At 42.3% G+C, this 14,506-nt stretch overlaps 1 protein-coding gene across 3 annotated transcripts in view; it reads left to right on the top strand.

Moving 5' to 3' along the window:
- Positions 1-9,818: 9,818 nt before the first annotated feature.
- The window catches only part of prkag3b (protein kinase, AMP-activated, gamma 3b non-catalytic subunit), a 32,901-nt gene continuing 28,213 nt past the window's right edge, over positions 9,819-14,506 (top strand). Inside the window, exons 1-2 of one of the 3 annotated variants that reach the window (XM_060074803.1) lie at positions 9,819-10,220; positions 12,107-12,155. In XM_060074803.1, the coding sequence (XP_059930786.1) occupies positions 10,203-10,220; positions 12,107-12,155 (67 nt within the window). In that variant the 5' untranslated portion in view covers positions 9,819-10,202. Of the gene's footprint in view, positions 10,232-12,106; positions 12,156-14,506 lie in introns of all 3 variants that reach the window. The other 2 variants (XM_060074804.1, XM_060074802.1) reach the window with 2 other exon arrangements.

The raw sequence follows: 14,506 nt of genomic DNA, 5'->3' as shown, positions 1-14,506 counted from the left end.
GTGAGAGGATGATTGGCATCTCAAGAAGGATTCTGGATTCCATGCTAAGTCAGACTCAACCTTGCCTACTCACACACGAAGTTCTGTCTACTACGATGGCAGAGGTGTCCGCCATTATCAACGCCAGACCTCTGATAACCATCTCTACCGATGCAGACGCTCCGTTACTGACTCCCAACACGATTCTTACCCAGAAGGTTTGCTGTCCCCACACATAAAACAGTCAGACACCATTACAACCTTCAAGTCACAACTCAAAACTCACCTGTTCAAACTCGCACACAACGTCTAACTGATCACTGTTTTGATTGTTTGTTTGTTTTGTTTCGTCTTGTTTTTGTTTTATTTTTTTTATTTATTTTCCACAATGTCGTGTTTTGTAAACGATTTATGATGACTATAGGCTCTGTAAGGTGACCTTGGGTGTCTTGAAAGGCGCCTCTAAATTAAATGTATTATTATTATTATTATTATTATTATTATTATTATATCCTCCTCCAGGCTGCTTCGTCGACGCAGACTTACACCGTCAGCAATGGAGAAGAGTCCAGTACTTGGCCAACACCTTTTGGGAAAGGTGGCGGCGTGAGTATGTCTCAACCCTCCAGAGTCGTTCTAAGTGGCAGAAGAGCCAGCCCGACATCAAGGAGGGAGACCTAGTGCTTCTTCACGATACTCAGCTGAAGAGAAACCAGTGGCCCATGGCATTGGTGACTAAAACCTTCCCTGGAAGTGACGGAAAGATCAGGAAGTTGGAGCTCAAGATAACTAGAGGAGGCACTTCCAAGACCTTTCTTCGCCCTATCACTGAAGTGGTGGTGCTGATGACCCATTTGGGCCACACAGACTCTTGATTGACCCCCTGATGTTTAGTCATTTAAGGTGTTATTGTGTTCAATACCAGGCGGGGAGTGTTACGTTACACGTTTTGAGTTTGTATTAGGCACTTTAGAGCCCCGTGCAGGCCATTACTTGTATTCAGTCCTTTCGTAGTTTCTTAATATGTGTTCATTCTCATTGGCTGATAAGAGTTCTGTTAGTCACGTGATCTGTCATTATTTCGGCAGCCATTTTGATCTGTCATTTGAGAGCCAGAGAGAGATCCACACGGTGAAACATCTCTTTTTATCTCACGTCATTCATCCGTGTAAGCCTTGGAGAAGCTTTGTTTGTAGGTAACTTAATTAATCCATGTCTTATGTAATTATTTACGTTCATATTTCATTGTATTTCACAACTTTATAAGTACGTTTTTTTAACCAATTTGCATATTGGTTCATTTTCAGTTTCACACTTCTAAACCTGCAACAACTTGTTCAACAACTATCAATAAATGGACATACAAGTGGATGTCGACAACATCCTTTACGGACTTTCATCATTGATCCTGTCTTCAAGTTTTGTGGGGAAAAGTGTTTAGCGGTCTGAGGCCTGTTTCAGGTAGCTGGTTTAACATAGGCCTACTCTGAGTTTAATCCTGCGCTCTGAGTTGGTTGACTAGCAACTCTGGGTTTTCGGTTTCAGAACAGGTGATCAGCGTTGGGTTAATCAACTCTGAGTATGTTCACTCTGGGTTGAGGGCGTGCCTGTTGACTATAAAGAGCCATCATCAATGGATCTCTGATAACATGATCAAACATGGAACAAAAGCGTAGATCCACTTACTTTTCCCCCACGGAATTGGAAATTCTAATGAACGCGTATGCCGAACAGTTACCCATTTTAACAAAAAAAAGCAATTCCGCCGCGGCAGCGAGAGCGCGAGAGAGAGCTTGGCAGTAAATAGCTGAACAAGTCAATGCGTCAGTAAAATAAATTAGTAAAATAAAATAAGAGGAAAGTTTAATATCTTCCACTTATTCAATATGTAAAGTGTGTGTGTGTGTGTGTGTGTGTGTGTGTGTGTGTGTGTGTGTGTGTGTGTGTGTGTGTGTGTGTGTGTGTGTGTGTCAATTTACGCAACCCCGAGTTGCCCCACGAGGACTTGGCAGCAAATGAAGATGAAGTACAAAAATATAGTTTAAACAGGTAAACTAATGTTTCATTGAAATCAAATCAATTGTGCTGTTTTGCCTGCTCTACCTAATTTAACAGATATTCAACATGTGATGGGCCTATATTTAAGCAGTAAATGTAAGTAGTACATTTCCCAGCCACCCCAACACTGCCAATATTGAATAGGATTTAGATATATTAGAAGGCTACACCTAGGCAAAATGCATTATATATATATATATGTCTTCAAAATAGCGCTTACTGAATTTTAGGGTAACATTTTCGTCCATGTTAGCAAATCGAAAAAAAGCAGAGGCCCGGCAGACTGGAGGGGGTCCACCTCTGCAGCCCTCACAGAGGCTGAGGAGATGGCCCTCAGCCAACAGAGTATGCGTCCTGTGGATGAGGGCATCACTGGGGGGAGCTCCTCTGATCCCCCCACCCCCCAGGATAGAAGTGCCTTTATAAGAGGTTGGTTATTCAAAATAATTAAATATGTACACGCAACCCAGCGCGTTGCAAATTAGATGGGACAATATTCTGGCTCAAGTAATAATTGCACTGTCTAATCATCTGATGGCGTCATCGCCCTACTTGAACCAGATGCCCTCACCAACTTCCATGCAATTGTAACAATTCAAAATATGCAAAAGGATGCTTTGGAGATCCAAATTTTGGAACATAAGTTAAAGGTGGGGGAGGTGCAAACTGGGATACTGTTCCCTGCTCTAAAAACATACCCAATATAAATTACTTAATTTTTTTTGTGCTTTCAGGAAATAAAGGAATCCTCATAATAAGTAGATTGTCTTTATTAGAACACGGGCTGTGGTGGGACAAGTTATTTTGTTGAACAGTTTACTCAAAGGGTTTTATTTCAGTGAACAATGCAGACGATTATGCTGAGCATGTGCATGTAGAGAAGAATAGCATCTGGTTAAAAGCAGTACCAGGGTCTTTTCTGCCTTGCATTCTTAAAATGAGTTTCTTGACTTGCAGCAGTTATAGGTCCGTGGTTAGTCAGCTACTCTGATCATGGGAAAGCCACAACGTTGAAGTGACTGTAGTACAGAGCGGGTGGGATGCACGGGGCGGATCATTCTGCACATGCGTTAATTGCGATAAAAAAACAAAACTTAAACTTAAAGCATGCCCCCGGTGCGTTTGACAGTTAACATGGGGGCTGAGAAGGTGGTCTAAATAAATGATAGATTGCGCTGAAAAACAATAGCGCTCGGGAAGAAAATTATCAGGAAAATAAATTATATCCAACCGGGGTCTTAATAATCGTTCCTCACGGAGATTCCTTCTGAGGATCGCAGCCTCTACGTCCACAGGCTCTCGTAGAAAAGGACATGCCATTTCTAACACTTCCTTCTGTCGGAGAGCTGCCTTCAGCCTTATTGACAACAAACTCAGAGTAGGTCTAACCATCTCCCGAGCAGGTTAGACCCACGGCGTATGTTGCCGCAGCAACTAACTCTCGGTTGCGCTGAACCTGCTACCTGAAACGGAAAACCCAGAGTTTCCATTAACTCAGAGCTAACAAACTCGGGGTTGCCTCAAAACCAGAGCCCTGTTTCAGGTAGCTGGTTTTGAGGCAACCCCGAGTTTGTTAGCTCTGAGTTAATGGGTTTTCCGTTTCAGGTAGCAGGTTCAGCGCAACCGAGAGTTAGTTGCTGCGGCAACATACGCCGTGGGTCTAACCTGCTCGGGAGGTGGTTAGACCTACTCTGAGTTTGTTGTCTATAAGGCTGAAGGCAGCTCTCCGACAGAAGGAAGTGTTAGAAATGGCATGTCCTTTTCTACGAGAGCCTGCGGACGTAGAGGCTGCGATCCTCAGAGGGAATCTCCGTGAGGAACGATTATTAAGACGCCGGCTGGATAGGCCTATACTTTATTTTCCTGATAATATTCTTCACGAGCGCTATCGTTTTTCAGCGCAATCTATCATTTATTTAGACCACCTGCTCAGCCCCCATGTTAACTCTCAAACGCAGCGGGGGCATGCTTTAAGTTGAAGTTTTTTTTTTAACGCAATTAACGCATTTGCAGAATGATCCGCCCCGTGCATCCCACCCGCTCTGTACTACAGTCACTTTAACGTTGTGGCTTTCCAATGATCAGAGTAGCTGACTAACCACGGACCTATAACTGCTGCAAGTCAAGAAACGCATTTTAAGAATGCAGGGCAGAAAATACCCTGGTAGGCCTACTGCTTTTAACCAGATGCTTCTTCTCTACATGCACATGCTCAGCATAATCGTCTGCATTGTTCACTGGAGTAAAACCCTTTGAGTAAACTGTTCAACAAAATAACTTGTCCCAACACAGCCCGTGTTCTAATAAAGACAATCTACTTTTTATGAGGATTTCTTTATTTCCTGAAAGCACAAAAAAAGTCATTCATATTGGGTATGTTTTTAGAGCAGGGAACAGTATCCCAGTTTGCACCTCACCCACCTTTAACTTATGTTCCAAAATGTGGATCTCCAAAGCATCCTTTTGCATCTTTTGCCTAAGGTGGTCAATTTCCAAGTCTGCTTTGTGTATTTGCTTTTCTAGATAGATTTTATATAAGTCTTTGACTGGAAGCTATAGGAATGCAAAAGATGAGATTGGATTTCACAGTGCCAAGTAGAGCGTTTCATTATAATTCCAGGGAGAATCTTACAGAGGTAAGCTGTGATTTAGAAGTGGATGGCCTCTCATTGGATTCGATTTCATCCTGTTTGAGAGAAAGAAGATGTCAGTTTTAAATTGTACAACGCTATCATCAACTTTTAGAGGTTATTTTTAAAAGGTGTTAACCTCAATAGGCCTTTCCTCTTCCCTTTCGAATGCCGCAGACAATGTTTCTCCATCATCTTCCTGTAATGACATTAACGGTTGTGTTCAGCAATTACCAAGACATTATTAATAATCTGTGGAAGGTGAAGAATTGTTACAATTGCATGGAGGTTGGTGAGGGCATCTGGTTCAAGTGGGGCGATGACGCCATCAGTAACTGGAAGAAGATGATTAGACAGTGAAATTATTACTTGAGCCAGAATATTGCCCCATCTAATTTGCAACGCGCTGGGTTGTGTGTACATATTTAATTATTTTGAATAACCAACCTCTTATAAAGGCACTTCTATCCGGGGGGGTGGGGGGGATCAGAGGAGCTCCCCCCAGGGATGCCCTCAGCCACAGGACCCATACTCTGTTGGCTGAGGGCCATCTCCTCAGCCTCTGTGAGGGCTGCAGAGGTGGACCCCCTCCAGTCTGCCGGGGCTCTGCTTTTTTTCGATTTGCTAACATGGAGGAAAATGTTACCCTAATATTCAGTAAGCTCTATTTTGAAGACATATATATATATATATGTATATATATATATATAATGCATTTTGCCTAGGAGTAGCCTTCTAATATATCTAAATCCTATTAAATATTGGCAGTGTTGGGGTGGCTGAGAAATGTACTACTTACATTTACTGCTTAAATATAGACCCATCACATGTTGAATATAGCTGTTAAATTAGGTACAGCAGGCAAAACAGCACAATTGATTTGATTTCAATTCAACATTAGTTTACCTGTTTGAACTATATTTTTGTACTTCATCTTCATTTGCTGCCAAGTCCTCTTGGGGCAACTCGGGTTGCGTAAATTGACACACACACATACACACAATTTCAGATTCAGATTCAGATTCAGATTCAGAAGACTTTATTTGCCATGACAAGTAAACATGTTTGGAATTTGTTTTGGTACAGTGGAGTTTACAACAGGACAGACAAGACAGGACAATTTACATATTGAATAAGTGGAAGATATTAAACTTTCCTCTTATTTTATTTTATTTTACTAATTTATTTTACTCGTGCATTGACTTGTTCAGCTATTTCAGGCCAAGCTCTCTCTGAGTAACTGCTCGGCATACGCGTTCATTCGAATTTCCAATTCCATGGGGGAAAGTAAGTGGATCTACACTTTTGGTCCATGTTTGATCATGTTATCAGAGATCCATTGATGATGGCTCTTCATAGTCAACAGGCACGCCCTCAACCCAGAGTGAACATACTCAGAGTTGATTAACCCAACGCTGATCACCTGTTCTGAAACCGAAAACACAGAGTTTCTTTTCAACCCTGAACTCTGAGTCAACCAACTCAGAGCGCAGGATTAAACTCAGAGTATGTTAAACCAGCTACCTGAAACAGGCCTCAGCTACCTGAAACAGGGCTCTGGTGTTGTGTGCATCGCTACGCGCTCAGGTGCCAGAACAGACGTGATGGGCTGACACGTTTTGCTAAATCTTTTGCAAAGCGTTTTGCGGATTGAAATGTAATTAGAATTTCACAACCCACGGAGCGTGGCGAAGTGCATTGCAATCTTGGGGACGCTATAGCTTTTCAATTTGAATAAAGGAACTCAAAATGACAAAATGTTATTCTATTTTTATTGTTATAACTTTTGCAAATTTCATCATCACTTTGCATTTTAAAATACACTTTGAATACCGTATTTACAAATTACATTATTAAATTGCATAATGAATTGTCAATTGCATAATGGAATGACTGATTGATTTGCAAATTGCATTGCCATTTGAATTTTGCTACATATATGATTCCATACCCGGGAGTGATTGATTATTATTAGATTCATAAGTCAAGCGAAGTCAAGAGCTCTCCAAATGGTTGGTACGACTTTGCCCATGGGGGTGCTGTAATGAGGGCAAACCTTCATTGCTTGATGGGCCTCCCTAGAACTCTGTAGGGCTCATCAATGGCATCTCCCTCAGTTAACCTGGGAGGCTTTTTAGCGATAGATCAAAGAATGGCGTCACTGTCCATTTAAAATGGCCTTGCAGAAGCGGGTTTCTTTAGGGTAAAGTACCACTTCCACCGCAGGGGGGGGGGGGGCAATAACTCGCAGTCAGACTTCACCGATATTTGTTGCATCCATGTCTCTTTTGAAATGCGGAAAATGTTTTATCTCAAGGACCCAAAATGAAACCCAAAAACCCTTACCATTGGTTCCGTACGCTTGACCGACAATGAACACACCACTGCTCGGATAGATAGAATCACACCAGAACATAAATTCACTTCAATGGAGCAGAGCATGCTCAGAGTGATACTCTATTTTGCTTGCTTAAAATACGAGTCCCAACCATTTTGGAATAGGGAAATTGTTTCAACTTTTTGTATTAGTCCAACAAGTGTCCTTTGGACTTTACCCTTCAAACTGAAATGTTGACTGGAGCAAGGTCCATGCCACACTCCCCCTAGGTTATATTCAGATATGCAAACGGCGCGCTTTTCGGCGCGAGTCGGTTTTTTATCATACATTTTGGGGACCTGTGTGGTTCGTGCAGATCCGAAGAGTTTTTTTTGTGGTGGTAGGGGGGGGGGGGCATTGATCGGTGCGTGCGTCGATCGGTGCGTGCGTCGATCGGTGCGTGCGTCGATCGGTGCGCGCGTGCAGGTGTCAATATTCCATAATCTGACTGACTGAGAGATTTTGTTAGGGGACCAATCACAGCCCTTGCCGTCGCGTCGACTGAAGGTTAAATATTGGATGCAAATGCGCACGGTAAAGCTTATGCTGCGTTCGAGTATTCTCTGTCGAACCGACTCGGATCTGACGCCACGCCCCCACACTTCAAGTGTTTTATTATTTCGCTCGGTCGTTGGAGGAAAAAATGGACGCCAACCGGAAAGCTGTGTCAAAAATAAGTAGGCTATAGGCCATAGGCAGAGATACGGACGCAGTAAGGTATTGCAGTAAAACAAGTGATTGAAATTGCCATTTAAACCACCAAAGTGGTCCAAGCACAATGAAAACAGTTCATACTTCAAGTCACAATGGGCGTAGCCATCTTGAATTCTGTCTCAGAATTTTGCTCGGTCACCACCGAGTTCAACCGAGATGGCGAGTTCGCCGTCCGAGGAAAAGGGGCGTGATTTCCCGGGCCCGATTTCAACCCGACATTTATTTTAACACATATGTAACTTTGTACACATTTGTTACTAGGCCTACTCTGCTAAATATATATGGAAGGGATAATGTATAGAACGCCGGTCATTATCGGGAAAATAAGCCCCGACAGGGCGAACAGTACACCGACCCGCAGCGAAGGCGTCTTGCTTCGCCCTGAAGGGGCTTATTTTCGATAATGACCGGCGACGTTCTATACATGATCCCGCTTATTACACGGCTACTTGCCAAAACTAAAAAAATAACTTCACATGGTGTGCCTTTTTACAATTTATTCGTTACCACCATTCGAAGTGTTGATCAGCAGAGCGATAATTATAAATTGTCCGCAAAGACGGTGACGTCGCTTTGCAACGGAAGACGCTGGGGTTAACAAGTCAGGACTACTACCAAAGTGAACGGTGCGTTCCACGGCATTGAGAAGACCTGTGTAATAAAGGCCTATAATATTTCTGTTTATGGCATAGATTTCTCCTCAGATTAGGCCAATAAACCAATGCTAAAAATAAAAATAAAAACGCTCGATCAAAGGCCCGGCCCGAGGATAGTCGTGGGAAATATCTGAGAAGGATGCAGCAGCAGCAGGACGCCGGTTGCAAGTGCAGTTGGAAGTGGTCATGCCTAAAATTAGAAGCCACGACTGAGGTGAATTCAGTGAAGCATAACTTTCCACTGTCTTTTTTTTTCAAAGAAATTAATTATGCCAGCAGGGGTGTACATGCCCTGTATGCACACTGTAAGGCAGACATTCATCTGAGGAAAGTGACAACAACAATAAGTACACAAAGTGTTGCACAGCTTCTCCGAAACCCTCTTCCAGAAACCCCCTAAGCAGCAGATAAGATCAGGGACAGTGCCAGGCCTACACTGCCAGTACCTGTACCTGTGATCGCATATCCAATGCAGAGGTGTGTGTTTGTGTGTGTGTGAAAATAAATTAACTTAGTTTAAAAAGTCACTTTAACCGAGTAACTAATATATATTTTTTTATCTTTCTAGGCATATAGCATAGAGCATAGGCCTTCTCATGATAATAGGATATCATGCTGTCATATATTTTTTCCGACTTCGGGTAGCTCTCTTTTTTTACATGTGTTTGCATCCCTGTATATTGGGCTCCTCCAGGCAAAGGACACAGGGTGGTGATGTGGAAAATGTTGTAGGATTTGTAGATAATGATGCATGGCCTGGTAATCCATGTTGCCAACCAGAAAAACTCTTGCTGAGTGTGGTGGTTGGTTCAACCTGTGCACATGATTACTCAATGTGCAACAGCAGCCTCACCCAGCCCCAGAGTCCAATCAGACCCCGCCACATGAGGCTGCTGAAACCAGCCATCATCCCCACACTCAACACTATCTCGTTTCTATCATGCGATTGACGTGAAACAGGGAGAATAAGGAGTATCTCCATTATGTGTGAACACGTCTGATCATCTTATCTTATTATACATGTGTTGCATGTGTGAAAGGTTAACTCCTGATCATCTCCGGACCTGATTCTCCGGAATTCATCCAGAGTCTGGAAGGCCTTTTAGACTGTAAACTCCAGTGGATATAAGCCTCCATTTATGTTTTGGACAGCCTCCTGAGGCTTATACTGTAAATGATGCCAGATTCCCAACTTACCTGCAGAGCCACGGTCTATATTGTTCAGAGGGGCAAGTGTTTTGGTGCCAATCGGGAGGTTTGATCCGGGGCCCAGGGATCCTAACACAGGCCATGGCCTGGTGGCCTATTTATGGACCGTGGAAGCGTAGATATTCTAGAAGTTTGACACGTCCAAGAACAAGCTATTAATAACCAGTTACCACAGCTAGCTTCAAACTGCTAGCTAGAGCTAGCTGGGTATGCTGAGTATTTGTTAGTGTGTACGTGTGGTGTGTGTGAATGTCAATATGTACATTAAATAACTTAAAGGCATAGAGTGAGTTCCCCTCTCTGTGTGAATACTTAATCTCTCGCTCTCTCGCTCTCTCTCCGGTTACTTTAGCGCTCGCTCTCTCTCTCTCTCCAGTTACTTTAGCGCTCTCTCTCTCTCTCCGGATACTCTCTGGCCCTACTTTTAGCACTGGATCGTGCTTAGACTCTCAGTGGTGTTTTGACCACAATCGTAAAACAACCCCCACAGTCCAGGACACTTGGGATCTCTCTCTCCTTGCCCGCCTGGCCTCCAGAGGACCCCAGACCCCCCGCTATCCTGCTCCTCTCTGCCCAGCCATGGAGCCCTTTGCTGAGGTAAGACCCAGGTACACTGCCCTTGTGGGAGAGAGTTGTGTGTCTATGTGTGTTGTACGTGAGAGAGAGCGTGTTCAAACCAAAGGGTTTAACGATAGACTAAAGAAGGAGAAAAGGAGCCACACCTGAAACATCTCAGAGATTCTGGACCACGGTGAACATTTAATAGAATCTTCACCTTAAATGTGGAGCCCTGCAGGTATACATACACCTGTATCAGAATACACCTTGTATCAACCAATAACGTAATAACGACCAATAACGTAATAATTTTAACGTAATGAAGCCAATAACCTAATAACTTGCCAATAACGTAATACATTTTTGCCAATAATCGAATAACTTATAACATTATTGGCTGGTTATTACTTGATTGGCCTTGTATTGAAATCCTTCAGAAATGTAATACCTGAGCCAATAATATAATAACTGAGGTATCACTTTATTTTATTTTAAATTTCTGGAGAAAAACTATCACATCGAGCATTATGATTGCATCTTGCAGAACATTATTAAATATCTGACCTTACAGATACCACTCCACAGGATGCCTTAAAGGAGCAAAGAGTCAATTTGGATATGCATGTAACTCTTAGGGTTCCGTTACAGTACTCTGTGTGTCCAACTCCATGACCAGGCAGACGCTTCGACGGATTTGTGAGCCTTTCAAAGTTCTGCGTTGCAGTTTTCATTGTGGTATTGCATTTCACCGCTGGAACACAAGGGGCAACGGGAATGAGACATTAGCTGACCAATGACCGCGGTCTCCATCGTTCTGAGTGGCTACGGAGAGCATTTTACGCAGTATCATAAACAAAGCTTTACTTTTACTTGAATCTGCCAAAACAGCTTTGGGGCCAGCCTGATCTGCAGAGCGACATTAGATCGCTTGCAGATTCGGCTGGGCTAACCCAGGCTGGCGCACACACACACACACACACACACACACACACACACACACACACACACACACACACACACACACACACACACACACACACACACACACACACACACACACACACACACACACACACAGAGAGAGAGAGGTTATGAATATTGGTGAATAAAGCTGTCTGATATGATAATATTGAATGGGGGGGGTTGCAGCCATATTTATGTATTATTACATTATCAGCTCAGTTATTACATCTTCAGCCAAATCTGCAAGCGATCTAATGTCGCTCTGCAGATCAGGCTGGCCCCAAACCTTTTTTGGCCGATTCAAGAATCTCAGAGCAAAAGTAAAGCCTTGTTTATGATACTGCGTAAAGTGCTCTCCGTAGCCATGGAGAACCCTCTCCATCGTTGCAAACCCTGCCGGAGACCCTCTCCTTAGCCGACGTGTGCCTCCAAAAAATGTTACTATCCGTCAAGGCTATTCAGAACGATGTAGACAACAGGGCTGTCATTGGTCAGCTAACGTCTCATTCCCGCAGCCCTAGCCTTCCAGCATCGAAGCGTCTGCGTGGTCACGGATGCACAAATTGCACATGAGTACTATAATGGAACCCTAAGAGTTACATATAAATCCAAATTGACTCTTCTGTAATCTGTAGCCCATAACGCAATAAGTTATAACATAATTGGAAAAAAGTTATTACGTTATTGGCTTTATTACATTTAAATTATGACGTAATTGGCAGTTTTTATGTTATTGGCCTTTATTACGTTATTGGTTGCTGCGCACCTGTATCAGGATACACCTGTACCAGGATATCACCATCACTCTCTTTGCGTCTGTCTGTCTATCTGTATCAGGATACTATTACTGTCTGTTTGTCTGTCTGTCTGTCACTCTGTCTGTTACTCTGTCTGTTACTCTGTCTATTACTCTGTCTGTCTGTCTGTCTGTATTTTACTCTATCCGTCTGTCCTTCTTCCAGGTTCCCTTATTCGAGGTAGGGGATGGAGGCCCCAGTTGGATCAACTCAGGTAGTTTGTGTGTGTGTGTGTTATCATAATTCCGCGAATTTAGACCGCGGCCTAAATACAAATTTAACTAATTACAGGGTTTTTTGGCCGATATATGATTGACGTCAAGGTGTATGAACAATATGTTATTATGCTTTGCATTCTTTACAAATTCAAAACTTTGTAACACGATCAATATTGGTTTACTGGTAATCCCCTGACCGGCTCAAACTGGTTGAACAAGTTAGACTTCCTTCGTATAATATCAGACTGCTGATGGGGTCAGAAATCAATTCAGCTTTTCTGGTGATCCGTCATCCAGAAGAGTGCATTCATTCACGTGCGGATTAATGATGTGGATTGCATTGCAATTTCATTGAAACTTTGGCGTACAAAATATTTTTTAGTTCCCTGATCAGTGTGTGCTCGGTGGAACTCAAGTGGTCGTGTTGCTAGACAGAGGGTCACACCGCGTGGCCATACCGCCAGGGTGTGACCTCCAGCAGCGATCTAAACCTTCAACACATCTCATGAATACATCTGGATAATGATAAACACCATCAACCACATGTGAATGATAAACACCAACATCCACATGATAATGATAAACATCAACAATTACATGATAATGATAATCACCAACATCCACATGATAACGATAAACCTCAACATCCACGTGATAATGATAAATACCAACATCCACATGATAATGATAAACACCAACATCCACATGATTATAAAACACCAATAACCACATGACAATGAAAAACACCACCATCCACATGACAATGATAAACTTTAACATCCTCTGATAATGATAAATGTCAGCATCCATGTGATAATGATAAATGTCAACACCCACGTGAAAATGATAAATATCAACATCAACGTGATGATGATAAACATCAACATCCACATGATGATGAAAAACATCAACCTACACGTGATCGATGATAAACATCAACAACCACATGATACTGATAAACACCAACAACCACACAATAATGATAAGCACCAACAACCACATGATAATGATAAACACCAACAGCTACAAGATAATGATAAATGTCAACGTCCACGTGATAATGATAAATAGCAATATCCACGTGATAAACATCAACATCCACGTGATAGTTTACATCATCATCCACATGGTAAACATCAACATCCACATGGTAAACATCAACATCCACGTTATAAATCCATCATAACTGGTATAGTATCTAAATGTCTAGAGTGCATGTAATCCCTGGACTCATTTGATGTAATCATCCCAGAATGTCAAAGGCTTTTCAGGGACTCATGAACTTTATAAGCCGTTTTCACACAATTTCATATAAGGAGATTCAACCATGAGGGTGATTCAGACTTGATGCTTTACATGCAGACATCGAGGTCGTTCAGATATCAGTAGAATCAACGGGGGTTTAGGGGGGTGCCCTCGCAAGGAGCGGGATATGATGTAGGGTCTAAATTTGCAAGAGGCGGGATAAGTGCGGCCACTGTCATTCTAGTTTGCTTTTGTTTGACCACAGACAGCATGGAGGCAGATTTCATCTCAATCATCTTAAATGTTGCGGCAACGATGCGTCATATATTCCGCGTTGCATCCACAACATCTGAAGCATCGATCGATGTAAGATTGGAGCATGAATTAGACACAAATAGAAGAAAGGCATCACGAAAAACTGCGTTACAAGGGAAAGATGGAGTCTTTTTTTGCTTCCTTTCACATATAACAAACACTTGGGCAAATGTAGTTGATTTCTGTGTTTAACCCTATAATGTTCAGCTAACTGTTAGTTTTTCTCAGTCGCTTTGGTACATTTCTCAAATCAGAATTGAGATTTTCAAAACTACCTGTTCAATCTTCACATCATTGTGTCACTTGTGCACATCAAAAAAGCAGATTCTCATTTATTTGAACAAGTTGCAAATACTTTGGTACATTCATGCAAATGTTTATGTACAATTCTCTGCTCTTTCCTACATTATCAATTGCTTATGTCATGTTGATCAACATTTATTGTAATGGGTCTCTAGTCTCACCCCACAACATTTAGGCATTAGTTCATTGCATAAGTCTTTACATGCAAAATGGTTGAACAAGTACAACAAACAACATATTTCTATACATTTCCATTAGACTTTTTTCTAAATCTGTCCTGAATTGGTAAATGGCTACCAGGTGAATCTTGACCCTCTCTAAAGAGGGGAAATGTGTGAAGTGTTGGATCAACCAAAATCAACCTGTTTACTGAAATAGCTCAAAGGTGCATCGCCTGAACCATGAACTGGCAAGTATATATATATAGCTGGAGCACAACACAATGTTACATTGTCTGACAATGGAAGGACAAGGAATTTAACAG

This window comes from Gadus macrocephalus, chromosome 16, assembly GCF_031168955.1.
Source record: "Gadus macrocephalus chromosome 16, ASM3116895v1".
Lineage (NCBI taxonomy): Eukaryota > Metazoa > Chordata > Actinopteri > Gadiformes > Gadidae > Gadus > Gadus macrocephalus.
This window is presented reverse-complemented; position numbering and strand designations above follow the sequence as displayed.